The sequence below is a fragment of the Osmerus eperlanus genome, chromosome 9, assembly GCF_963692335.1.
Source record: "Osmerus eperlanus chromosome 9, fOsmEpe2.1, whole genome shotgun sequence".
Taxonomy (NCBI): domain Eukaryota; kingdom Metazoa; phylum Chordata; class Actinopteri; order Osmeriformes; family Osmeridae; genus Osmerus; species Osmerus eperlanus.
This window is the reverse complement of record NC_085026.1, coordinates 13,385,483-13,409,268: the sequence shown is the minus strand read 5'-3', so window position 1 is coordinate 13,409,268 and position 23,786 is coordinate 13,385,483. Positions and strand designations below refer to the sequence as shown.

The 23,786-nt window shown below is 48.4% G+C and overlaps 4 protein-coding genes across 5 annotated transcripts in view; 2 read left to right on the top strand and 2 right to left on the bottom strand.

The window, feature by feature from the left end:
- The first annotated feature begins 6 nt into the window (after positions 1-6).
- Positions 7-6,219, top strand: LOC134026172 (MAPK/MAK/MRK overlapping kinase-like). Of its 2 annotated transcripts, none has more exons than XM_062468665.1 (12): positions 7-431; positions 1,201-1,315; positions 1,778-1,867; positions 1,973-2,043; positions 2,155-2,233; positions 4,064-4,112; positions 4,251-4,429; positions 4,672-4,773; positions 4,944-5,117; positions 5,246-5,369; positions 5,564-5,761; positions 5,917-6,219. In XM_062468665.1, exons 1-12 carry the CDS (start codon positions 263-265, stop codon positions 5,992-5,994), a joined length of 1,428 nt encoding a protein of 475 aa, XP_062324649.1. In that variant the 5' UTR covers positions 7-262; the 3' UTR covers positions 5,995-6,219. The 2 variants fall into 2 exon arrangements, with proteins under 2 accessions (XP_062324649.1, XP_062324650.1); XM_062468666.1 differs by lacking the exon at positions 7-431 and adding an exon at positions 791-977.
- A 671-nt stretch (positions 6,220-6,890) lies between these two features.
- wdr20a (WD repeat domain 20a) lies at positions 6,891-12,910 on the bottom strand. The gene is made up of 4 exons (XM_062468660.1): positions 12,442-12,910; positions 11,007-11,189; positions 9,427-10,773; positions 6,891-8,166 (listed from the first exon to the last, which is right to left on the bottom strand). The coding sequence occupies exons 1-4, from the start codon at positions 12,703-12,705 to the stop codon at positions 8,113-8,115; spliced, it is 1,848 nt and encodes a 615-aa protein (XP_062324644.1). The 5' UTR covers positions 12,706-12,910; the 3' UTR covers positions 6,891-8,112.
- Positions 12,726-15,024, top strand: LOC134026176 (uncharacterized). Its single transcript, XM_062468674.1, has 6 exons — positions 12,726-13,187; positions 13,311-13,372; positions 13,600-13,671; positions 13,814-13,909; positions 14,059-14,646; positions 14,732-15,024. The coding sequence occupies exons 1-6, from the start codon at positions 13,148-13,150 to the stop codon at positions 14,747-14,749; spliced, it is 876 nt and encodes a 291-aa protein (XP_062324658.1). The 5' UTR covers positions 12,726-13,147; the 3' UTR covers positions 14,750-15,024.
- Positions 15,025-15,162: 138 nt separating this feature from the next.
- dync1h1 (dynein, cytoplasmic 1, heavy chain 1) overlaps positions 15,163-23,786 on the bottom strand; it is a 30,267-nt gene continuing 21,643 nt past the window's right edge. The window contains exons 53-77 of the mRNA XM_062468656.1: positions 23,356-23,571; positions 22,919-23,131; positions 22,679-22,806; positions 22,349-22,502; positions 22,093-22,239; positions 21,802-21,952; positions 21,369-21,622; positions 21,083-21,217; positions 20,876-20,970; positions 20,564-20,738; positions 20,375-20,450; positions 20,080-20,240; positions 19,861-19,972; positions 19,705-19,765; positions 19,472-19,595; positions 19,256-19,369; positions 18,943-19,113; positions 18,470-18,687; positions 18,231-18,334; positions 17,017-17,225; positions 16,723-16,876; positions 16,446-16,588; positions 16,143-16,311; positions 15,811-15,935; positions 15,163-15,656 (exon numbers count right to left, since the gene is read on the bottom strand). Of these exons, the coding sequence (XP_062324640.1) occupies positions 15,528-15,656; positions 15,811-15,935; positions 16,143-16,311; positions 16,446-16,588; positions 16,723-16,876; positions 17,017-17,225; positions 18,231-18,334; positions 18,470-18,687; positions 18,943-19,113; positions 19,256-19,369; positions 19,472-19,595; positions 19,705-19,765; positions 19,861-19,972; positions 20,080-20,240; positions 20,375-20,450; positions 20,564-20,738; positions 20,876-20,970; positions 21,083-21,217; positions 21,369-21,622; positions 21,802-21,952; positions 22,093-22,239; positions 22,349-22,502; positions 22,679-22,806; positions 22,919-23,131; positions 23,356-23,571 (3,738 nt within the window). The 3' untranslated portion in view covers positions 15,163-15,527. The remainder of the gene's footprint in view (positions 15,657-15,810; positions 15,936-16,142; positions 16,312-16,445; positions 16,589-16,722; positions 16,877-17,016; positions 17,226-18,230; positions 18,335-18,469; positions 18,688-18,942; positions 19,114-19,255; positions 19,370-19,471; positions 19,596-19,704; positions 19,766-19,860; positions 19,973-20,079; positions 20,241-20,374; positions 20,451-20,563; positions 20,739-20,875; positions 20,971-21,082; positions 21,218-21,368; positions 21,623-21,801; positions 21,953-22,092; positions 22,240-22,348; positions 22,503-22,678; positions 22,807-22,918; positions 23,132-23,355; positions 23,572-23,786) is intronic.

The following is a 23,786-nucleotide window of genomic DNA, read 5'->3' as shown; positions in this document are numbered from 1 at the left end:
GAAAACTACAACCGAACCAAAATACTCGCTGACGATAAAGAAGCACACGCACACACGCCTAGGCAAATAACGGAAATTGTGATTGGTGCTTATATTATAGCTAATTATGTTTTATTTGCTTATGCTACTAGGAGATGTATGATGCTGTTGGCCACCCGCTGAGCCGGAGGGAGTGTCTCCAGATATTTCTATCATAATTACCCACGGCAGGGTTGAAGAACTATAGTCAATCCATTGCATCCAATGTGTCCTTTTTGGTATAATGATGCAGTACTCAAATTGGCTTATTGGTGTAAAAAACAGAGCACACATTCGCCAAACATGTCAGACGCCTGACATTGAATGGAGAAGCAGGAGTTCCGTGAACAACAATCATCCACAGCAGCTAAAAATATCTTCGGTTTCTCTCAGCAACCATCTTTGGAAAAATGGTGAGATGCGAAAAATATTCAACTTCAAACAAATGACCGTGTTAGACATTGAATTTATTCACCAGAATAAATATGCAGTTGCCAATCTTGTTTGAACTCTATTTTTAACTAGACCAGCTCTATCTCTAATGCACGAAACATGCATTAATCAAAAAAATGTAGTTTACCCCCGCCCATTATACCAGCTAACATTGCTAGCTTTTTGTTAATAACATTCTGGAACAATAACATTTATTGACCGAGACAGATAACCAGCAAGCTAGAGCCTGTAATTTCTTGTTTCGTTCACACCTTGGCTTGGGTCAGAGTTGAGGGTGAGGCTTGCCGCGTGCCTGGTTACCAAGGTGACGGCCAGCTAACATGGCTAGCTACCTCGGCTAGCACTGAAGGCGTGTTTAGTTATTTTTTAAGTGTCCCTTTATTTCGCAGCTTCCTAGATCACTAGCCCTAACAAGGCTGTGCCATGAAAACATCGTAATGTGTTATTTAAACACATCTATTATGGATAATTTACTCATATGCAGTGACCACTTTGAAGAATGGATAGTAAGTGTTAGAGCGAGCTAAATCATCTTGCTTTAGCTGTTACAACAACCACAGGATATACAGTAATCGGGCAAGTAGTCTAACGACGTTAGCCAAAAACATTGACTACTGTACTAGTGAATGTTAGAATTAGCAATATGTAAATAACGATGTTAACGATTACGTTTCTGATGCTGCATAACACACATAATGTACTTGTTTTCTATCTTTTTCTGGCATGCAGATTACAAATTAATTAAGAAAATTGGAGAGGGAACGTTTTCCGAGGTGTTGAAAACACAAAGCCTGAGAGATGGAAGGTTCTATGCCTGTAAATCGATGAAGCAGACTATAAACAGGTATTCTTCAGTTCTACTGCCTTAACTTCATCGCCAGGTATGCTATCTTCACGTGCACTGCTGCATGCGAGCTTTTTCTTTTGTGGACCCTGGACACCTGAGCCAGCAGCCTGACACCCCTAGCTTTAAGTAGCCTATTAGGTGACAGCCTGCCCTGCCCATAACCCCCTAAGCCCTGACGTTGACCTTGTGTTATGGAGATGAAGATCAGTTCTGACGCCAGTCACAGTCTTTAGAGCACTGATTTGTATCCATTCATCTCATAGCCTTATGCATCCAGTGTCGGAATCCTAATTTTTATTCTGATCAATTAAATGAAAGGGTAAAATAATAAAAAGTGAAATGTTGCCGCAAACCTGCTCTCTACACAAATATCCAAATCATCATTCAAGTTACCTCTATCTTGGAGTCATAATGACATAGGCACTGTGAATAAAACTTTACTGGTTTTTTTGGACACAGTCTTGAACAGGCCAACAACCTGCGTGAGGTCCAGGCAATGAAGCGACTATGTCCTCACCCAAACATCATTCAGCTACATGAACTCATATTGTGAGTCTACACTACGCTTCAAAATTTGTCTTGATTTAAAACTGTTTTATACTGACCTGCAAAACATTTTCTGACCTGCTAGATAATCTTTTATCTATTTTCTAGTGACAAAGAGACGGGGTCACTGTCCCTGATCTGTGAGCTCATGGAGATGAACATCTATGAGTTCATACGAGGTCAGTAGAGCTGGGGACATCACACGTTTTTTATGCCACACTGTTACTCAAATTACAGATACTTTAAGGATTCCAACATATCCTTATTAACTTAACCTGTATCACTTGCAGGGCGACAGCATCCTTTGCCAGAAAGTAAAATCAAGCACTACATGTATCAACTCTGCAAGTCACTGGACCACATGCACAGGTAGATTTCTACACTTTCTGTGGGTGTTTTACTGTCTTTTTAGTAGTGGTCATTACAGGAGGTGTAGATTCTTATACACTTGATGTCTACTGTATAATTTCCTGGTTGACTGTCGTGATGGCATCTAAGGGTTGACTATAAGTATACCATCCTGGTGCTGTCTGTCTGTGGGGTCTTTAGTGAGGTAATACAGTGCCTTGCGAAAGTATTCAGCCCCCTTGAATTTTTCGACCTTTTGCCACATTTCAGGCTTCAAACAAATATATAAAAATTTAATTTGTGAAAAATTAACAACAAGTGGGACACAATCATGAAGTGGAACAAACTTTATTGGATATTTCAAACTTTTAACAAATAAAAAACAGAAAAATTGGGCGTGCAAAATTTTTTGGCGCCCTTAACTTAATACTTTGTAGCACCACCTTTTGCTGCGATTACAGCTGTAAGTCGCTTGGGGTATGTCTATCAGTTGTGCACATCGAGAGACTGAAATTTTTGCCCATTCCTCCTTGCAAAACAGCTCGTGCTCAGTGAGGTTGGATGGAGAGGGTTTGTGAACAGCAGTTTTCAGTTCTTTCCACAGATTCTCGATTGGATTCAGGTCTGGACTTTGACTTGGCCATTCTAACACCTGGATATGTTTATTTGGGAACCATTCCATTGTAGATTTTGCTTTATGTTTTGGATCATTGTCTTGTTGGAAGACAAATCTCCGTCCCAGTCTCAGGTCCTTTGCAGACTCCATCAGGTTTTCTTCCAGAATGGTCCTGTATTTGGCTCCATCCATCTTCCCATCAATTTTAACCATCTTCCCTGTCCCTGCTGAAGAAAAGCAGGCCCAAACCATGATGCTGCCACCACCATGTTTGACAGTGGGGATGGTGTGTTCAGGGTGATGAGCTGTGTTGCTTTTACGCCAAACATAACGTTTTGCATTGTTGCCAAAAAGTTCGATTTTTGATTCATCTGACCAGAGCACCTTCTTCCACATGTTTGGTGTGTCTCCCAGGTGGCTTGTGGCAAACTTTAAACAACACTTTTTATGGATATCTTTAAGAAATGGCTTTCTTCTTGCCACTCTTCCATAAAGGCCAGATTTGTGCAGTATACGACTGATTGTTGTCCTATGGACAGAGTCTCCCACCCCTGCTGTAGCTCTCTGCAGTTCATCCAGAGTGATCATGGGCCTCTTGGCTGCATCTCTGATCAGTCTTCTCCTTGTATGAGCTGAAAGTTTAGAGGGATGGCCGGGTCTTGGTAGATTTGCAGTGGTCTGATACTCCTTCCATTTCAATATTATCGCTTGCACAGTGCTCCTTGGGATGTTTAAAGCTTGGGAAATCTTTTTGTATCCAAATCCGGCTTTAAACTTCTCCACAACAGTATCTCGGACCTGCCTGGTGTGTTCCTTGTTCTTCATGATGCTCTCGGCGCTTTAAACGGACCTCTGACACTATCACAGAGCAGGTGCATTTATACGGAGACTTGATTACACACAGGTGGATTCTATTTATCATCATTAGTCATTTAGGTCAACATTGGATCATTCAGAGATCCTCACTGAACTTCTGGAGAGTGTTTGCTGCACTGAAAGTAAAGGGGCTGAATACTTTTGCACGCCAAATTTTTCAGTTTTTGATTTGTTAAAAAAGTTTGAAATATCTAATAAATTTTGTTCCACTTCATGATTGTGTCCCACTTGTTGTTGATTTTTCATAAAAAATTACATTTTTATATCTTTATGTTTGATGCCTGAAATGTCGAAAAATTCAAGGGGGCCGAATACTTTCGCAAGGCACTGTAGTATGTTTTACTTTTGGTCTTCTCTAGCTGTGGGATCTTCCACCGAGATGTCAAGCCAGAGAACATCCTGATCAAAGTAAGTCCAAACTTCTGCCTTACGCTGATTTGGCTTACAGTGCAGCATTGCTAATGACATGAAACACAGTTTACGACAGGTGCATGGCGAAATATCTGACGGTATTGTTGTCCTGTAAATGGCATGTCGGTTCAAAAGCAAGACGTGCTGAAGCTGGGGGACTTTGGCTCCTGCAGGAGTGTGTACTCCAAGCCACCTCACACAGAGTACATCTCCACACGCTGGTACCGCGCCCCGGAGTGCCTCCTGACCGACGGACACTATTCCCTCAAAATGGACATGTGGAGTGTTGGCTGTGTCTTTTATGAGATCATCAGGTACCTGCCAGAGAAAGAGGACAAGACATGTAGTACATCATATATGTGCTATTCATGGTTATGAGGTTGTTTTTGTTCATTATGTAGACTCCATTGAAGTGGCTGTATAGTGCCCCATCTGGCTTAGTTTTGGTCAGGAAGACCAATTTTGCCACCACAGACATTTCACTGACAAATTATGTACATGTCCTGGATGTAATGTCACAAGTTCTTAATAAGTAATTATCATATCTACGTTGCAGTCTCAAGCCCTTGTTTCCAGGAACGAATGAGCTGGACCAGGTAGCAAAGATCCACGAGGTTCTAGGAACACCTGACTCCAGCCTTCTGCAGAAGTTCAAGCAGTAAGTTATTTACATGAACTTAGCATATGTTTACACAAGCACACACAGGAAACCATGGCATTGACTGTATGCCCCATATCATTGTCCTGTAGTTCAAGGTTAGGGTTTTTGTGGATGGGTGAAGGTTTGTTTGTGTACTATTGTCAGTGTTTCGTTTGTCCTTCCTGCAGGTCCAGGGCGATGCGGTTTGACTTCCCCTCCCGGAAGGGCAGTGGGATCTCCCAGTTGATTCCCAACTGCCCCGCCCCCGGCCTGTCCTTGCTTTACCAGATGTTGGCCTATGACCCTGAGGAACGCATCAGTGCCCGTGCCACCCTGCAGCACGTCTACTTTAGGGACCTTCGGTAAGAAGAGAATAGCCACGCGCAAACAACAAAAACCAGTGTACACGAGTTAAGGCTACAAATGATTGTCTTCTCATTCCATGATGCCTCTCCTCTCTGTTCTCCTCTCCCCCTGGTCCGTCCTCCAGGCTGGCAGAGAGGAGAGCTGACGGTCTTCGAAGGGCCATAGGGACTGTGGAGGGAGGGGAGAGCAGTGGGACCCCCAACTCTGTGGACAAACTGTGGCGCATGGCCAGACAGGGCAGGAGGCAGGTAAGTCACAGCTTCGGCCAGAACGCAGTCACAACTGACATTTAGTCACATTTAGTTGTTTAGTTATTCTCGGTACGTTCTGTCTCGACAACGTTTAAGTTTGTCTTTGTTAGATGTGTTTGAGAGGGTAGCACATGCTATCGAAGTAGTCCCCCCCCCCAAATAGCTAGATAATTCTACTTCCTGTTCTCTAGCACAACATTAAGCATGTGGCTGAGCCTCTCCTGAGACGCAATGCCCCACACTACAAGATGGAGCTGCCCAAGCTCAGCGTTGTGGTGCCCGCCCCGCAGATATCCTTTCCTGTCTCCACCATGCCCGCGCTGGGCATCTCTCACCGAGGCTCCCTCCCTGCCATCACCTCCAAGAAGTGCCACTCGCGGCTGGCTAAGGTAACGTAACACATCGTCTCTACTGACGGCTGGCAGCTGGGGAAGGATCTGGATGTGAGTGTGTGTTGTGGAGAGTGGCTTCAGTATGAGGTGAGCCTGTGTGAGGAGTCAGGGGAGTAACACCAGGGTTGACCAGGGTCTGTCTCTCCCTACAGCCCAGGGAGGAGTCCCACCGCTCGGCCTTCAAGGCCTACTACATGCCGCCCCTGGAGAGGAAACGCGGAGGCTACTAAACAGCCTTTGCCCCAACAGTCTGTGGGAGAAAAAGACCAGATTGGACTGTTCTTTCTGTAAATATGAATAAATCTGCTTGTTTGAGATGTTGAGGATAACATGGTTTAACCCAAGTCAAGCCTGCCACCTTGTGGAAAGCAGGGCTGAGCTTGTGTCCAAGTAGCAATAGCTACTGGGGATGTACATTTGAAGTGCAAATGAAATACAATGTGCTTTTCAAAGTATATTGGACTGTCTTAACCCTCGTGCTGCCTTCGGGTCACATGACCCAAAGGTTCATAACGAACCATCGTTGTGTTTACCCAATTTTACCCAATACAAAAACAAATAAAAATAATTTTCTTTTAACCTTCGCAATGTGGGGGGTCTGAGACAGCCCAACGGTTAAAAGAAAATGCTTCACTTTGTTTTTGTATGCGGTAAAGTTGTCGCAATACGACGGTGGGTCACAATGACTGATGGGTCAGAACGACCCGAAGATAACACAAGGGTTAAGTGTTGGCTCTATGAGATCTCTCAGTCTGTGAGACTGTTGTCTGTTGCCAGATATTATCAAGCCTGATCCCAACGCTTCATAGGTAAATACAAACATGCTTCACACTAGTGGTTTTCACCCCTCAGATGAACATAGCATTGTTGTTACTGGGCTCACATTTCTACACTACTCTCAGCCTGAAAAGCTCATGAATGAACCTTTTTAATTGAAAGGAGTCTATGGTAATTGAAAAGGCTACATTTGTATGTGACGAACAAGTCTATAGTGTCTTATCTGTAATATTACTGTTGAAGTATATGTGAATGAATGTTTAGGTCCTTGTTCAGCACTTTAGTATCAAAGACACAATTTCACAGCTGGGCATTTTTTAACAAGAGGATGGAACAACAGAAACCAATGTATTCAAGATTATTTTAATATTATTAATATGTATATTTTCTGCCTTAGAAATATAACTATTTCCTTAAATGATGACAAAACGTCCACTAGAGTAATGATCGGTTGTTTTTGCCCCATCAAATCACTGAATTACAATATTATACATATGATACAGAGCAGATTTTAATCTGAAACAATATTAAAATAAATGCTCAATAGATACAAATGTTTTAATAACATCACCATCACTCAACCTAGTAGTTGTGAGTTCTTTCACACCCAAAATGTAAAGCCATCTTCTTCTAATAAACTAATTTTAAGTGCAAACAATTTTTTCTTTTAAGAGACTATGATTGCAGCATTCAGCTTTACAGATTCAGCTTTCAAGACCAAGGATGTCAAAGCTGAGTGCATCAAGGCAGCCCTCTCATCTCTGCTTTTCTCTCTCCTTTATAGCGGTTACAAAACATTAACAAAGTAACAAAATCAGTGCAAAGTTCTCACTGGGGAGATTCTAGTCAGGAGAAACAAGACTGCGATTAGTTTAGATGCAAGAAAATCCATTGACGCTTACATGTTTGGCCTTAAAGGGACAGTTCACCCAGATGATGTTTCAGCCTGTATTTCCTGGCCTATTGCGTGCTTCCAACGTAGAGGTGGTCAATGTCGTGCCATTTGGGTGGACTGTACCTTTATATTCAAGACACATGACTGGCTTGCATCAAAATAAACAGAGCTCGAATTACAGAAACAAAACAACCAAACAAACAGTCGAGTGAGACATGAAAGCAAAAGGGAAAATACAGAAACTAAAACATAAAAAATATATTTAGGAGAAATAAGAATATGGCACACATTGCACCACAACCTCTCTCTCCACATGTGCATCAGCAGATGTCCAGCAGAACAGCAGATAGCCAGACTCGGGTCAGTCACTTGGAGCAAATACTTGGGCTCAGGGTGATTCAAATGATCTAATGTAATGAAGCAAACAGATCAGCCCCAGAAGTTCCTACGGAGGCAAATCAAACACACCTCAATGGATTTTCAACGTCTTTAAAGTAATTGATCAATGTAATTGACCCAAGTCTAGAGATAGAGATAGATAGAGAGAGAGAGAGAGAGAGAGAGGGGGGGGGGGATGGGTAAAACAAAAAGAACAGAATCTTGCAGTGGTTTGCGGGTGGCGAGCAGAGAAGCCTGTGGCTCTGGGTTGCAGGGTCTTTAGCAGCAGATAGAGAGGCTATACTACAGTTCCACTGGGAGAGCTTGCTGGGTTTTGGGATGACAATAACCCCTGGAAAAGGAAAACAAGGAGATTTGCATTGGGAGAGTTGACACAGCAAAGCAACAACTTGTTATCACCCTCTCATCCTCTGGACTGTTCTCCCTCTACCCTCTCATCTTCCGGACTGTTCCCCCTCTACCCTGCCTTTAGAGGATTGAGTAAAATGAATCCGTATCACGATAGTTGGAAACCTTTACCCAGACAGGTAACACATACTTAAGGAAGCATCTGAGATATCAATCACACACTACCTGGAACCACCTAAGATTACACTAGGAGCCAATGGAACACCTATGGGTGAGACTGGAGATTCCTCTGTTATACATTCTTAGATCCCCAAGTCCTGATGATGCCCAGTCCTAGACTAGGCTACAGAAGGAGAGCCTCACTGAAGTGCATCTATAACATGGGTCATATTAGTGAAGTGTATTTTAACCCTTGTGTTATCTTCGGGTCATTCTGACCCATCAGTCATTGTGACCCACCGTCGTATTGCGACAAATTTACCTCATACAAAAACAAAGTGAAGCATTTTCTTTTAACTGTCGGGCTGTCTCAGACCCCCCACATTGGAATGGTTAAAAGAAAATTATTTGTATTTGTTTTTGTATTGGGTAAAATTGGGTAAACACAACGATGGTTCGTTATGAACCTTTGGGTCATGTGACCCGAAGGCAGCACGAGGGTTAAGAGTTGGACTGCCAGTTGTGCTAGGCTGGTTTGGGCCTTATTAAAATAAAAGGAGGCTATTTGAACAAGCTAGGACCTGATCAGATTGGCCCTCCTATGTTAGACGATGCGTTCGTCTTCCAACCTTAAACCTTATCAACATGTGAGTACAGTCCATAGGCTCTGCATATTAGGCTGTGGCTTAAGCAGGAGGGTGTGAGCAGAAAGAAGACAAGTATTTGGTATAGCTGCTATGCCTTGTGGTACAGTCGTGAGCCTACTTTCATGTCCTCCTCTAAAGGCTGCATTCTTACCACCTTACGTTTCTTAACATCTTGTTTGAATAATGGGCCTTGGTGTGGGGTAGAACACACGTCACAGACAGTTTGAGGGTGAGAAGCACTGCTTGTGCAGGAACAAACAGCCCTTCCTCCTTCACTGAGCCCGTTTGTCTGAAATGTCCAGTAGGGAGTCACGTGGATCAGGGTGCAACAACGTCACTTCCCTGCCACAGCAAACTGGTTTAGCCTACGACAGGGACTAGAAGGCAAAGAGGAACCCTCGACTAAAGCACACGCGTCTGATTCAGAATGAACTTACCACTTTGCCAGGCCTCGCCCATGTGCAAATAAATCCCTCCTGACAAGCAGTCACTATACAGTCCTCTAGAAATATGAGTACAGTCAGCCTCTCGTGTGCTATCTTTTTACAGATGAGGGGTTCTAGCAGTGGAACGTCCTCCATGCGCGGGCACAGCAGCGTGCCCAGGGTCTTGGCAGGGTCTGTCTTGTTGGTTTTGGTCAGCATGTTGAGCTTGTCGCTGCTCTTGCTGCTGATGTGGCCCATGCTGTGGTTGCGTTTGTGGTCCTTCTCGTGGTGCCGCTCTTTGCGGTCGTGGAGCGACAGCGTGGCGAACTTGCTGACGCCCGCGGCGTTGGCGCTATCCATCGCTCCGCCGCCGCCCCCTCCTCCACCACCCCCACCCCCCCCTACGACCCCACCTCCACCCTTGCTGCTGCTGTTGGCAGTGGTGGTGCCAGCAGAGTGTGGCAGGCTGTTGGAGCGGGGCAGGGGGGTGGGCAGGGGGGTGGTGGCACCGCTGGTGTTGCCGTTAGTGCTGGGGTTGGTGGTGATGATAGCTCCCCCTGGGGGGCTGCTCGCGTTCATGACGTTTGTGTGTGTTCGTGTCCTGGAGAGGGGCAAGTGGGGGAACAGGATATCCTCTGTCAGGTCCCACAGGCAGAGCTGGGTGTCCTGGCCCACAGAGCCAAACCGGTAGGTCACACTAACAGGCCTGCTGTCCGTGGAGTTTCTCTTTGAGAGGCGCGACTGCGTGCTGTTGGCCCGGTCCCGTCCAAACTGGACCTGGTCCTGGAAGTCCTCGTCGCTGCCACTGAACTCCATGGGGTCGCAGCCCTCTTCCACGCTGGTGGTGTAGTGATCGAAGGCCACAACACTGACCCAGGACTTGTGTCCATGGCCCCGGGCGATGACCCGGCAGTCCAGGAAGGACCAGACGGTCACCAGGTCGTCCTCACCGCCCGCCACAATGTACTTCCCATCGGGGCTCCAGCAGACGCACAGCAGGCCGCCAAAGTAGCTCTTCATGGTGCCATGAAGCTCCACCGCGTCAAAATTGAACACGCGCAAAAACCCGTCTTGGCTCACGCACGCCAGGAACTTGCCGTCGGGGGAGAAGGAGAACTCGTGGAGCGCCCCCTCGCCCACCGTCCACTTCAGCAGGGGGTTCCGTGTGGACTTGCTCTTGCAGGTGTGCACAGAGTAGTTCTCGCCCTGCTTCAGCAACTGGTAGTGCGGCGCCGTGGTTCCACAGGTGTGCTCCACGTTGTACAGGTACATGTTCCCACTGGCGTGGGACACCAGGAACAGGCTCTCGGACCCAGGGACCCATTTCACACATGTCACTCGTGACTTGTCTATGAGTCTCTGGGGAAGGGGGAGGAGGAGAGAAGGAGAAAAATTGAAAATGTCACATTTTGTATGTTCATGAGTTTTACAGGACTTTAGACCTTAGGATCTAAAGAGATTGGACACAAATCAGCTACAGTATGTGGAGAAACTTCTAACTAGGCATCTGATTGGCTAGAGAGAACAGCTACATTGCTTCTACCTGTCCTGTCCCTTTACACAGAAGGTAGACTTGAGGGCTTCTCACTTACCTCCTCATTAAACAGCTTGCTTGTCTCCTTCTTGATGGGGTCAATAAGCTGCACCTGTCCAGCGGAGAAGCCCACTAGCAGACACACACTCTCTGCTGTGGCTGTCAGGTGATTGAAATCATGGCAGGTGGGTTGCGTTCCCTTGTATATCCGCTTGTCTATGGGCTTACTCAGGTCTGCAGCCTGCAAGAACCACACACACACACACACACACACACACACACAGTTAGTTCTTAGAGGGCAGTCACACCCTTTAGATACTGTGACCTGAAATATTGGGGCACTTTTTGATGAATACATCAGACAAGTGATACCAATTACTGGTACACTGGACAGAAATTGACACTAGTTGCAAGTTGCAACAATAAAATAATACACCATTTCTTTCTAGAAAGCCAGGCTGTCTTTCAGATTAGACGTGTTCATGTTTTACAAATAATCTCTTGTTAAAAATCTGTCAGAGAGGGATTTCCTTAAGGTTTACTGGCCACTAGTATATAAGAGGTCACTCCTGTGTGCTCTCAAGTCAACAAGTGTTCCGCTATCCACAGTCAACTAAAATAATGGTTAACCACAAGGGAACTGTCCATTGGTGACATTACAGCTTTTAACTCCCAGACATGTTAGGCAATGACACACTAACAACATAGGACCTCTACGAATCACACAAACACAGCATTGGATCTGAAACCAAGCATGCAAGTTAACCAGTTCCTCCTACTAGACCTGCAGTGTCATCATTAGTGAGAGATGTGCTGCATTTAGATCAGCTGAGGTCACCTGGCAGTACAGGAAGCTTTTTATGACAAGTATAAGTTACGGCCACATTACCAGTTTGAAATATGCACCGACACTAGCCAACTGTTCTTGCGCAAACTGATTTATTCTGCTTGATAGCGTTTAAGTACTGATTATGAATAGCTAGCCAGCCAGCTGCAGATTCTGTCATGTAGCTTACGTTAGTTTAGCTTAGCCTGGGATATCTTCGTCGGGTCACTCAGACCCAGCATCCCGGTTCTGCTGCACGTCAACCCTCTAACAGCGGAGGTCACACGTATCCATGCGCAAGCATTAATTTACAATACTGTAAAGTCTGCATCTGTCAATTCAAAGACCGTTGGCAGGTGTCCCAGTGCCAGGGCTGTCAGAAACAAGCTACAGGCTAGATGGCTGTCTGGCTGGTTATAGCTGCGATAAATACAATACCTAAAAGAACACTTTTAAGGGTTGTGCTAAGTTAGCTAGTAGCACTAGCCAGCTAGCTAGCTAGCCACTGATGCTAACCGAGTACAGTACTGTCAGTAGCTGTCACTTTGTTTTGGTCAAAATTCTAGCAAGTAAGGCAACATAAACCTGAGGTAATAAAAACGTCTGGCAACCTAGGCAATGGGTAGAGACATTGTAAAACATTCGACAGTTTTAGCAGCAAGTTTACCTTTCTAACGCCTTTGTAGATATAGAAGTAGAGCTCCCGGCCCACATTGAAACAGATTCTGTCGCCGTTTCCAGACTGGTCATTGACGTTAACGAAGGAGACTTTGACGGGGTTCGAGCCTTGGGAATTGAAAGGCACCCTGTTGGGTCGGCTGTATTCGGAGTGAGTGAGGAGTTTATAGACACCTTCCCGTGTGGTGAACTGAGTTTTAATTTCGTTCATCTCCTTCCCTCCTCCCTCCGCTGCCATCTTTGAAATTAACATTCATCCTTCCTCGGGCCCGGATCTTACGCACTGAGCGTGCGCTTTCCCGTTCACCACTGGAGGAAAGTGGCGACTGTCGAGAATAATTCTCTGGCGCTCAACTCTCTCAGACTGTATTTTGTGGCGTGCGCGTGCTGCATGTGCGATCAATGGCAAACGTCTTTTCTAACAGTTTAATCCCGACGAAACACACCTTCCATGATAACGCCTATCAATCAAGATAAGTCAATCAAATGCATCCTCATCAGTTAATTTATCTGAGATCAGCTGCTTTGTGATGAGTAATTGAACAATTAGCAAACTTCAAACGTGACCTTTAAAGAACTGGTCTAGATTGAATGATAACATGTATATCTGATGAAAAAAAATATCGAATTAAAATGTATAGTTGGTGAATAGTAATCACTTACTGTTACTGCGCACCTGCTGAAACAGCACCAGCATGGCAACTTCAAGGCGAAAGCGACACCACTCAAATCGAGGTAGGCCTAGTAACAGATAAAATAACTTGTCCACAAAGTTCCAAAATATTCACCCCTTGCTCTTTACAAAAACAATTCTGAGAAACTGCAAAGTTAATGCACTTCATCTTTTCGGTTGCTCAGGCGGAGGAAAAGTTGTTTCAAACGGCTCAAGTAATGTGGATAAATTGGCTTTCAGATATATGGTGAGTAAATTACGTTGAACAGAGGGCGAATAAAGCTTAGCAACACTAAAGATAATCGGTTAGGCCCCATTTGCTTGTCAATCTTCATATTATAGTTTATAGGCCAATAATTATCTCGAAGATTTTTTCTGAGGGAGATTTGTGTACCTGTGTCATTCGTATTTCACCTGGATGAAGCAGCACGTGATAGAGTATCAGGATGCCTCATTCCTCTTCTCTTTCTGCAGATGTGTAAGGTGGAGTCAAGCACAGATTCAGAGTCTGATGTTAGTCCCAGATGGTCAGACACCAGCACTATGGTATTAGATTTGTGGTCTGTCCTCTGAATGATAAGACCCTGGTGTATTTCAGCTGTAGAAGAATCCCAGAATCAAACCCAGTGTTGTATGATGTTGATGTTGCTGTTTTGAGTGCTTGTGTCCATCCTGCTGTTACTCTCAGGGCTGTGGTAGCAGTGCAGCAGAGAGCAGACCAGTCCAGCGGAGTCTGTTATGCGGACATAAGCCTGCTGGCCGACATCCTTCATATCACTGCTTGGTAAACATCCTCCCCCTCTCATATGTCTGTTCATACTTTAGAGATGATCTTCTCATTCTAGAAATCAAATGTTACATACTGGATACCTGCTGAGCTGGTGTCTTTAGCTCCAGTGTGGGAGCTGAGCACCAGTGTCTTTCTGTCTCAAGTCCATAGACCCCTACGATGGGAGCTCCGAGGACTCAGACGTGTCCGACTCGCTGAGCTTCCCCTGGAGGCAGAGGCAGCCGCAGGCGGGCTGTCGTTGTTGGGGGAGGACTGGCCGCCGGGTCCCCTTTCACTCTGCCCCCCCACTCCTCCGAGGCATCAGCCTGAACGAGCTGAGGGTCGTAGAGACCGAACCTGGCAGGGCCGAGCAGAACCAACAGAAGACCTTGGACGTCCAGATGAGGTCAACCAGCGAGTTGGATCATTGGAGTTGTGGCTTGGAGACTTCATCCTGCGGCCATAGCAGAGGGGGAGAGAGTAATCTGACTGAGGGCACTTTTGAATCAGGAGGGCGAACTAGATCTGTGGATTCTGGGATGCATTCCACATGCTCCCCTTTCCCCTGTGTGGGAGAAAATTCTCTCTGCCTTCCAGAAATGTCTTCAGAGAAGTCTGTAGACAGCCCCTTTACTCTCAGCTGTGCATCCAAAAGAAAGTTTGGTCTGCTTGGTCTGCCAGGCAAGGAGGAAGAGACTAGGAAGAGGCTATGTGTCTCTAGGATGGATATGGGAGAAGACTCTACTATGGATGTGAGCTATATCTTTGCGGGTCTTATAAAATTAATATCAAAATGCACACTTGAACCATGACAAGTTGTTCTGCTCTCCTTCATAGGTCTACAGTGTCCGGTGAGGTCCGACGTCTTCCTAGCCTCCAGGGTTTCTGTTCGCACCATGGGAAGCCACTGGATAGGAGCGAACAGGGTAGTTCCAGAAAAGAAACATGCATGTGCACATCACCTTTTTCTTTCTTTGGGAAACAAGTCTTGTTAGTTTAGAGGGATTTCACTGATGCCCTTTTTGGTTGAACATATTTTGAAATATTTATTTGTTTAATGTATTAATTTTGGGCTCTTCCACTATTGTATGGTCTTACATGGATATTGTGAAGTCTTTAGACTTTGATATAAAATAAACACATGGTTCTGAACAGTTTTTCCTGTGTCCATAAGATTATTAAATTAACAATGACTTATTTGCTTGCCCCAAACATTAACTGTCCATGTTCCACCTACATTCACACAGATGCAAAATACAACTACTGTATGAGTCATTGGTGCATTTTATTTTCCATGTTATTAACTTGATACATATGTTATTTTCCTTCATAAAAACATACAAATTCCTTCATAAAAAACACTTCTGCCTTCCTTTATCAAACCCATCCTCCTTTCCATTCACAGACCACCTGACCACATTCTCAGACCTTCCAGAAAACTTCCTACAACACTACCAATGGATACATGCAAAACTTCCAGTTAAATGACTCCACTAAACTACGACTCAGATTAGACCACATTACAGAATACGTTCTAAATGGACTAGACTACACACAACAGGTTACTAATGATCAACAGAGGAGATTATAGAGATAATATGGATTCTCCACTGTATTCTGGGGTGTGTCATGTCTATTCGTTGCAGAGGACAGCCACCCCGCGCTCGTAGAAGTTGTGGGGGTCCTCCTTGGTGGCGATGTCGAAGTCCACAGTGAAAATAAGGTCCGCTCTGGTGAAGTTCAGGTACACTGGCAAAGTCACCTGGGAGAGAAACAATGAGAATCATCAGTGATACAGATTTGTGCCATAAATAGGCATAGTGAATGTACTTCCACATTAGTTCATTATAATGCATCAATCAAACAAAATCAGAAACATCCGATGGCTCTGGATGTCCAGTGAGCTGTGGTCATACCATGTGTCTCTTCTCAGTGCTGCACTGTTTGATCCAGCGCAGCTGCGTGAGGGGAAGCTCTGTGGAGATGGTGGTGGACAGGGACAGCTTGTTGTTAGCGCAGGTGGCCCCCTGCAGCTTCAGACCTGGGAGGAGGAAGACGTGGACGGGACGGGCAGGTACAACAGAAAGAGTCAGCTTCACAACAACAGAACAGTAACTGAAGGTTGAGACTAAAACTCATTGAGTTGATAGTTCCTTAAAAGAGCCATGGTAAAACTCATGTTTACAGTGACTCAGACTCTAGTTGTGCCCTCTGCTACATGGCTGGATGACTATGATGATGATCTGACCTTTGATGCCGAAGCTGCAGGCATCGAGGGCGGCTCCCTGGGCGGTGGTAACGTTGACCTCCAGACAGAGCTCCTCCAGGGACCAGCTGTTGGCCTGGGCCACGTACTGACGGGTGGCTGTGATGTAGGCCTCAGGTACAAACAGGCTGCCCAGGCACACGTGAATGTTCTGTAGAGGAGAAAAAATAGGACAGAGAGGAGAGGTTAAGACACAAGCAGAGAAGAAGAAGAGAGGAGAGAGGAAATTAGGTCAGAACAACCAGGTGTACATGTTTTGTTTGGGGACCTGAGAGGTTTGTGTACCTTGAGCTCCTTAGCCCCCCCGCTGGCGGCTCCCTGGGAGATCTGCTGCAGCTGCTTGATCCTCTCACTGAAGTCTGCCACCCACTGGATCACAGTCAGGGAGGCTGGCACTGTGTAGCGGCACCAGCCACGAGGCAGGATGCCTGGAGTAAACACGCACATGGGATAGGTATATGGACACATGCAGACACAAACACAGATCGGCCCCCCCCCCCCCATTGGGAGTACATTTGGGTGTAATTACAGTGGTAGAGAATTAAGGTGTGTATGTGTGTACCTTTGACCAGGTCATTGATGAGGGTGCGGAGGTCGTTGGTCTGCTTCTTCTTGCCCTCGCAGACGTGCACCACGTCGGTCAGGTCCTGCCTCACCTCCTGCAGCATGCGGCCGCCCATCTTCACCTCGCGCTCGAAGAAGCGGAACAGAGGGTCCTGAGAACGGGAAAGCTCGTTAGCATCTTTCAAAACGTACCCGTCCCCAACCAGACGCGTCTCTGATCTCCTGTGAGCGGACCCCCATCCTACATCTGCTACAGGAGACACAGAGGACTGACCCACTCCCCCCGCAGTACCTTGATGTTGTCGACAGTGCGCTTGAGCGGGTTGACCGCCTCAGGGATGAGCTGCAGCCAGTTGCTGGAGGTGGTGCGGATGGTCCTCATCCAGGCCGGCTGGGTGTCCGAGGACGAGGCGGTCCTCTGCTTCTTCTCCGTCTCGTAGGCGAGGTCGTCCTCATCCTCCAACATCTGCATTTTCAGCATCTTACCCATCATGTCCGTGCCTGAGGCGGCCAGCAGGGGGAGACAGCCAGGCAGGCAGGAGGAAGTGGGGGAGGGCGCATGCCCGTGGTGCATTGAAGGGAGGGAGGGGGGGGAGGAAGAAGAAATTAATTGTGGACGACGTACACGAAGCGTTGCAACGCCTTCAAACGAGTTAATAATCCTAAGAAAGGTTGTCTGTGTTTAATGTAGACCTGTCAAGCAGGCACACAGGCAGGTAGACTGCAAACAGAAGGGATCAAAGACCGTCAGACACATGCAGACATGTAAAAACAAAATGAAGAGTGTTCCAGAGCTCTGTGAGGATAGAGTGAGGGAGAGAAGGACAGGGAGAAGGATGGCAGACTGTGGGGACGGTGGAAGTTGGACCACGGTGACGGGACCAGGGAGGGTGGGGGGGGTCGGATCAGAGTGAGAGGACCAGGGTTGGTGGGGGTTGGATGAGGGACACAGGGTGACAGGACCAGGGATGGACCAGGGGGAAGCGGGCTGATGGATGTGAAGAGTACAGCTGCTGGAGGGTGAGGACGCAGACACGCCCCCCTGAGCCTGCCCTGGGCCGAGCACCCCCAGCCCTGCGTCGCTCTCCTCATCACCACAGTCCTACAGTACTGCCTGGTAAACGCTGGCTACAGGCCGCGAGGCTCTGACTCGGTAGTAAGACAGAGCGACAGCAGTGGAGATGCTCTACCCAGAGATAGTACTCATCCTGTCAGCCCGCATGGAGGAGGCTGTGGAGAGATCTGTTAAAGCTAGAGTACACACACACACACACGTAGGAGAGGCAATGGGTACAGAAAAGACACAGCCGTCTAGCTTCTGCACCAAGCTCGACGCCAGCTCCAGGAAGATCTATTACTCTGGGAGAGAAAATGAGACGGAAGGGGTGGAACCACACAGGGAAGAGGGAGAGCAGGCAGTCTCCGTCATGGGACTGCTAAAGAGAATCCCACAGATGGAAATGGCCCCCCGGCGTCGGCGACAAGAGACCACTGGCCAAAGCGTACCCTGAGTGGTGAGCAGGACCTTCTCCGCGTTGCTAGGCAACCCTAGCCAAGATGGCGTCTGGGTGTCGGGAAGCATCTCCACCCAGTGCATGAACTCCTCCCTCCTGAAACACACACACAATTGTTAATAAGATTGAATATCTAAGAACAAGTTGTGGTTTTAGGCCTAAATTATTTTCCTCACTGTCCCAGTACCGTCCAGCACTGTCCCAGCTCCCCCAATCTGGCCAGCCACTAACCGTATTCCCTCAGGCATTTTGATGTCCTTGTGTCCGTCCACCTTGAAGGCTAGTTTGAACTCGCTGTCAAAGCTTCTAGTGGTGAAGATGCGGTCCAGGAAGGTGTTGAGCAGCCGCTGGTCGAACTCGTTGTCGATGCGGCCGCCGTAGATGGACTGGGCCATCAGGGTCTTCAGGGCTGCCCAGGGGATCTTGTCAGGGGAGATGTTCTGACGGCCCTGTGAGGAGAGAGGAGAGCCAGGGTCAGATGAGGAGAAGACCTCATTGGGCTGTTAATCAGAAGGTTGCCGGTTCAATTCCCAGCCGGCTCCTGTGCCAAAAATGACGTTATGGTAGGGCACTTCACCCTACTTGCATCGGGGAAATGTCCCTGTACTAACTGTAAGTCGCTCTGGATAAGAGTGTCTGCTAAATGACTAAATGTAAGACCTGGACCTAGCCCTGGAGTGTAGCTGGTGCACTAAGTGCCCGACCTTAGCGGTGTCGTCCAGCCAGGTGTCAACCGTGTCGCAGGCGGAGCGCAGGTCGGACTCTCCAAACTCGTACTTCTTGGACCAGCCCAGTGGGGCGTAGCGGAGACGCTCCTGGATCACGGCATGGAACCAGGCCAGCAGGAAGTAGAGCCGAGCACGCTCGTTGGGAGCCTGGGGGAGGAGAGGAGGAGGGTTACTACAGGCAACCAAGAGGAGACGGGACAAAAAAAGGGCTGATGTGTGTCATAACGTGCATTATTCATTGTGTGTGTGTGTGTGTGTGTGAGTGAGAGAGAGAGAGAGAGGAGAGCACCTTGCACATGCGGGCCACGGGGATGCTGCTGAAGGTTCGGAGCATGTTGGCCTTGACGCCTGGAGGAGGTTCGAACACGAAGATACGACCAGCCCTCAGCAAGTTGACCGGTACCTGGAGGGAGGAAGAGGAAAGTCAGAATGGAGAAAAGACAACCGAAACAGAGAGCTGGAGAGCAGAGGTAGTACGGGGGAGGAGGGGGGAGAGAGGGCGGACCTTGGGGTTGATCTCCATGGTGAGGAAGAGGCGGAAGCAGGCGTGAGGCTGCATGGAGTGCAGCTTCTTCTCCAGCTGCATCAGCCAGCCAGGAGCCAGGTGGACGTTCTCCAACATGACCCACCTGCAGCACACACACACAGGTTCACCACGAGCGCACGCAAGGTTTACGCATAGGTTTGTGGCTCGGTCTGGCCTGCTCCAAGCTTGTCCTTGCTGCCAGCAGTCCTCACCTGCCAGACTTGACTGCAGTGTTGATGTCTCGGTCAGCTTTGTTGAAGCCCTCAGCGGAACCTGGGTAGGAAAAAAATATATGCATGTTTAGAATCCAATTATTTTCTCCAGTCACAGTGAGTGAGTGAGTGAGTGAGAGATCAAGGTCTTCTCACCGATGGAGATGGAGGTGATGTGTTTGCTCTGCTCGGCAGCCAGGTCTCTGACTAGTCCGCTGGCGTCGTATCCAGGAACGGAGCACATCAGAACTGGGGTGCTGGGCTTCACCTGCAGACACACACACACACGGGGTGAGTCCAAGAAAGATGTGAAAGTACTGCCTGGAACCTGGAGGAAGCAGGGCTGCTCTCGTTGAGCTGCTCTACGAGGTCTACCTCGTTGTCCACAATGTTGGCCAGGTCCAGCGGCTGCTCGATGATGGCCATGAAGGTCTCCCCCAGCACCTTGGAGACGAAGATGTGCGACATGGCGAGCAGGCGGTCGGGACGGAAGGCCTGGATCAGCAGCAGCTGGTGGACCGCCTGGCCAATGGTAGCTGAGCAGAAAGTAGTAGGCAGGAAGGTTAGAAATGTGACATTCCATGGAAGATGTTTATTTTGATTTAAAAAAATGAAAGAGGTGTGTGCAAGAGGTGTATAATGGTCCTATGCAGCTGCCATGTAGACTTACTGGCCTGCTTCTCCTCAGCCCACAGGTAAGGAACAGACAGCTCTGGGGAGTTGCTCTCGATCCACATGAAGAATTGCTGCAATCAAGAGACATCCAGTCAACTTCCCTCATTTCCCTCCGTCCATACCTTGTCAGCCTGGATCTTTCCTATCAGGTCTTTATATACTCCCCTCCCCCCTCCCCTCGTACCTCGTCAGCCTCGACCTTTTCCACCAGGTCTTTGAAGGCGGCCAGGCGGCTGAGGCGGATCATGCCCTCGCTCTGCTCCGAGGTCAGCCCCTTCACCTTGGGCACCGCCGTCCCCGTCAGCACGATCTCCTTCCCACGCAGGTAGTGCTGGAACTCGGCATCATACGGAGGCTCGCTGGGAGGCGGGGGGGCAGGAGAGTTAGACAGGAGACAAATGTCATGGTGATGGTATCAACAACATGACTTTCAGATAGAATAACTGTGTTGTGTCAGTGGGTCTTAACTGTTAAGTGTGCGCTTGCTGTATCTTACCTGGGAATGCCCTTGAGGTTGATCCTACCCAGCAGCATAGCGAAGGTGATGTGGTCTTGATGCAGCATGCCTCGAGCCACCCTGTTAAAGGCCACCTACACACACACACACACACACACACAAAAGCACGCGCAGGGTTGGGACCACTAAACCCTCTCTATCATCTTCTGAACCTTGATGTTCCAAAAGGGTGTGCGTGTGTGTTACCTGGAAGAGGTCCTTGGTGACGATAGCCAGGCGCTGGGTGTGGTCGGTGAGCCCCTTCAGGTTGCTGTTCTCGTACAGCACCGTGTGGTAGCTGTCCAGGAAGAAGTGGAGAGAGTACTGGTACAGGAAGTGCATCTGGAGGACAGGAAGTCAGAGGTTAGTTGACCAGTACACGTGAAAGAGAGGTCAAGTGTGCATGCGTATGCTCGTAACGTTGTGTGTATGTGAAGTTGTGTGTGTACGTGTAGGTGTGCATGCGTGTGTGTGTGTGTGTGCATGTGAGTACCTGGTTGAGGGACTCCATGGTGAAGTAGATGCTGCTGCAGGCGCTGGCCAGGGGAATGTACTGCTGTGACACAGCCTCCACCTCGGCCATGACGATGTCCGTCTCCTCCACCTTCCTGGTCACCTCGGCCGCCTCCTTCTTCAGATTCTCCAGGGTGGTGATGATGGTGTCGTCGTCCAGGATGCGACCCTTGACCTCGTTCAGGGCCTGCAGGAGGGATTTCTCCAGCTGGCGCAGACGCAGTTGGAATTCACCTGGAGGTGAGGTCGGGTTTGTTAGGAAGTATATTTAGGAAGTGTGACTGTGTGCGCGCAAGGGAGAGTGACAGAGAGCAAGAACATATCTGTGTGTGTTTGTGTGAGAGGAGTAAGAGTGTGTGTGTGTGTGTGTGTGTGAGGAGTAAGCGTGTGAGGACGCGTGCGTGTCCCCTCACCCTGCAGCTTGAGCAGGTCGGAGCGTTTCTCGTCCACGTCGGGCCTCTCGGCCTTCAGCACCTCGTTGAGACACTGGCTCTGCAGACTGGAGCGCGTCACCGTGAAGTTGACGAACGTCACGCGAGAACACAAGTCTGGAGGGAACTCCACCTGCACCACACCCACACACACAGCAGTGTGAGACCTTCTTCACCACAGTTAACACAGGAACACATGGGCCTCTATGTTCAAGCTGCGTTAGTGTCGAGCAGTCACGTGCAACGTTGTCTTAGTGTTGACCAATCGCTCACCGTGGGATCTCGGGTGGACAGGAAGATGACAAAGGATGGTGAAAGGTCGATGTCCTGGTCGCCGAGGGTGATGAGGACACGTCCTCCGGTCCTTCGCACCTCTCTGTTGAGGACGGGGTTGAGGATGGGGTCGTAGCTCTCGACGTCCTGGGGAGGAATATTCAGACGTCAAAAACGTTATCGACGCTCAAAGTATCGGTTAAATGAAACACAGGGCAGTCTGAAGAACAAAGGGTCTCCCCAGGTCAGGGGTTACCTGAACCAGCAGGGGGTTTCCGAACCGCAGGGCACTCTCCAGGTTCTTGCGGAAGGCATCGTCCAGGAAGCTGGTCCGGGTGATCTTCCTGTCCTTGTACTCGTTCATGATGAACTCTGTGGCCTGGCCTGACGGGTCAATGATCAGAGGGTACCTGAGGAAAGGGAGACATGGAGGTTTAATGACGGCAGTGAGATCGTGTGTGTGCGTCCATATACCCTCTTCCAACACCTAGTTGGGCACTTTAATATCCATGTTACATATCCTTTCAGAAGAGAAGCTTCCAGAAAAGCCTCACACTGCTGAAGCCACTACGGCGTCCGCACTGACCTGTTGAACCTCTTCAGCATGATGGCGTTCTCCGTGCACAGGTCGTCAGCGGGCAGGGAGCTGGCCTGCCAGCGGAGACGCTCGTCCGCGTTGGACAGATACTCCGTCCTGGCGATGTCTGTGCGGAACTGTGGAGGAGGAGCAGGGGGGGTGTTAGATAGACAAAAACAAACCGACCCCTCCAGAGAGGTTCAAGGTGGAGGCACTAGGGGAAGTCAGGAGGGTAGGGTGGGTATCTACCTGTACGTTGGCCTGCTGTAAGTGGTGGGACCAGGTGGTGAACAGGTTCTGTCTCATCTGCTGCTCGAAGTAGCCCGCGTAGGCGATGAAGGCAGCGGAGAGCAGGCAGTCTCCAGCGATGGTGGACATCTGGTTCTTGAAGGTCTCGCTGGTCTTCTCCCAGCGCTCTCTCTCCGCTGACAGACTCTTCAGCAGGGCCGTGCTGCGGTTCACCTGGCGGACAACGACACGTCAGACTCGCACACACCCAGAGATGGAGAGATCGACCGATATGTGAAGATTCGATTGGACAGGTAAATGCACAGACTGATTGACGATCTGAGGGTGAAGGTATGAAGATGGTGTAATAGCGTGTACGTGCGTGCCTATGAGGTGTGAGTGTGTGTGTATTTGCAGGTGTGCATGTGTGTGAGGGTGTCTGTGCAGGTGTGTGTTACCTTGGCCTCCACCGCGGCCAGATCAGCCTTGATGGCCTGGGCCTCGGAGATGAGGACGGCGTACTCCTCCTTGTAGCGGGCGATGGAAGATTCCAGGTCCCTGATCATCTGCTCCACCTCCTCGGCCTTCGACTTGTTGTCCTTGGCATCGTCCTCCAGCTTCTGCAGCTCGTTCCGCAGGGGCTCCACGCGCTTCAGCATGTCAGCATAGTTCAGCTGGGAGAGGGGAGGGAGAGGAGGATGGTCAATGTCAAGAGGCTAACTCAGTGGCCGTGTTACAGTAGGACTAATATTAGGACTAGGGGGTCAATTTCAACATATCCAAAATTCTACAGGGTGAAGCTTAGCTACATTTATGTGGCCAGGCAGGTGTTCAGGAACAAGTATGTTCTTCCTTCAGAAAGGATTGTAGATCTTCAAGTTCTCTACCC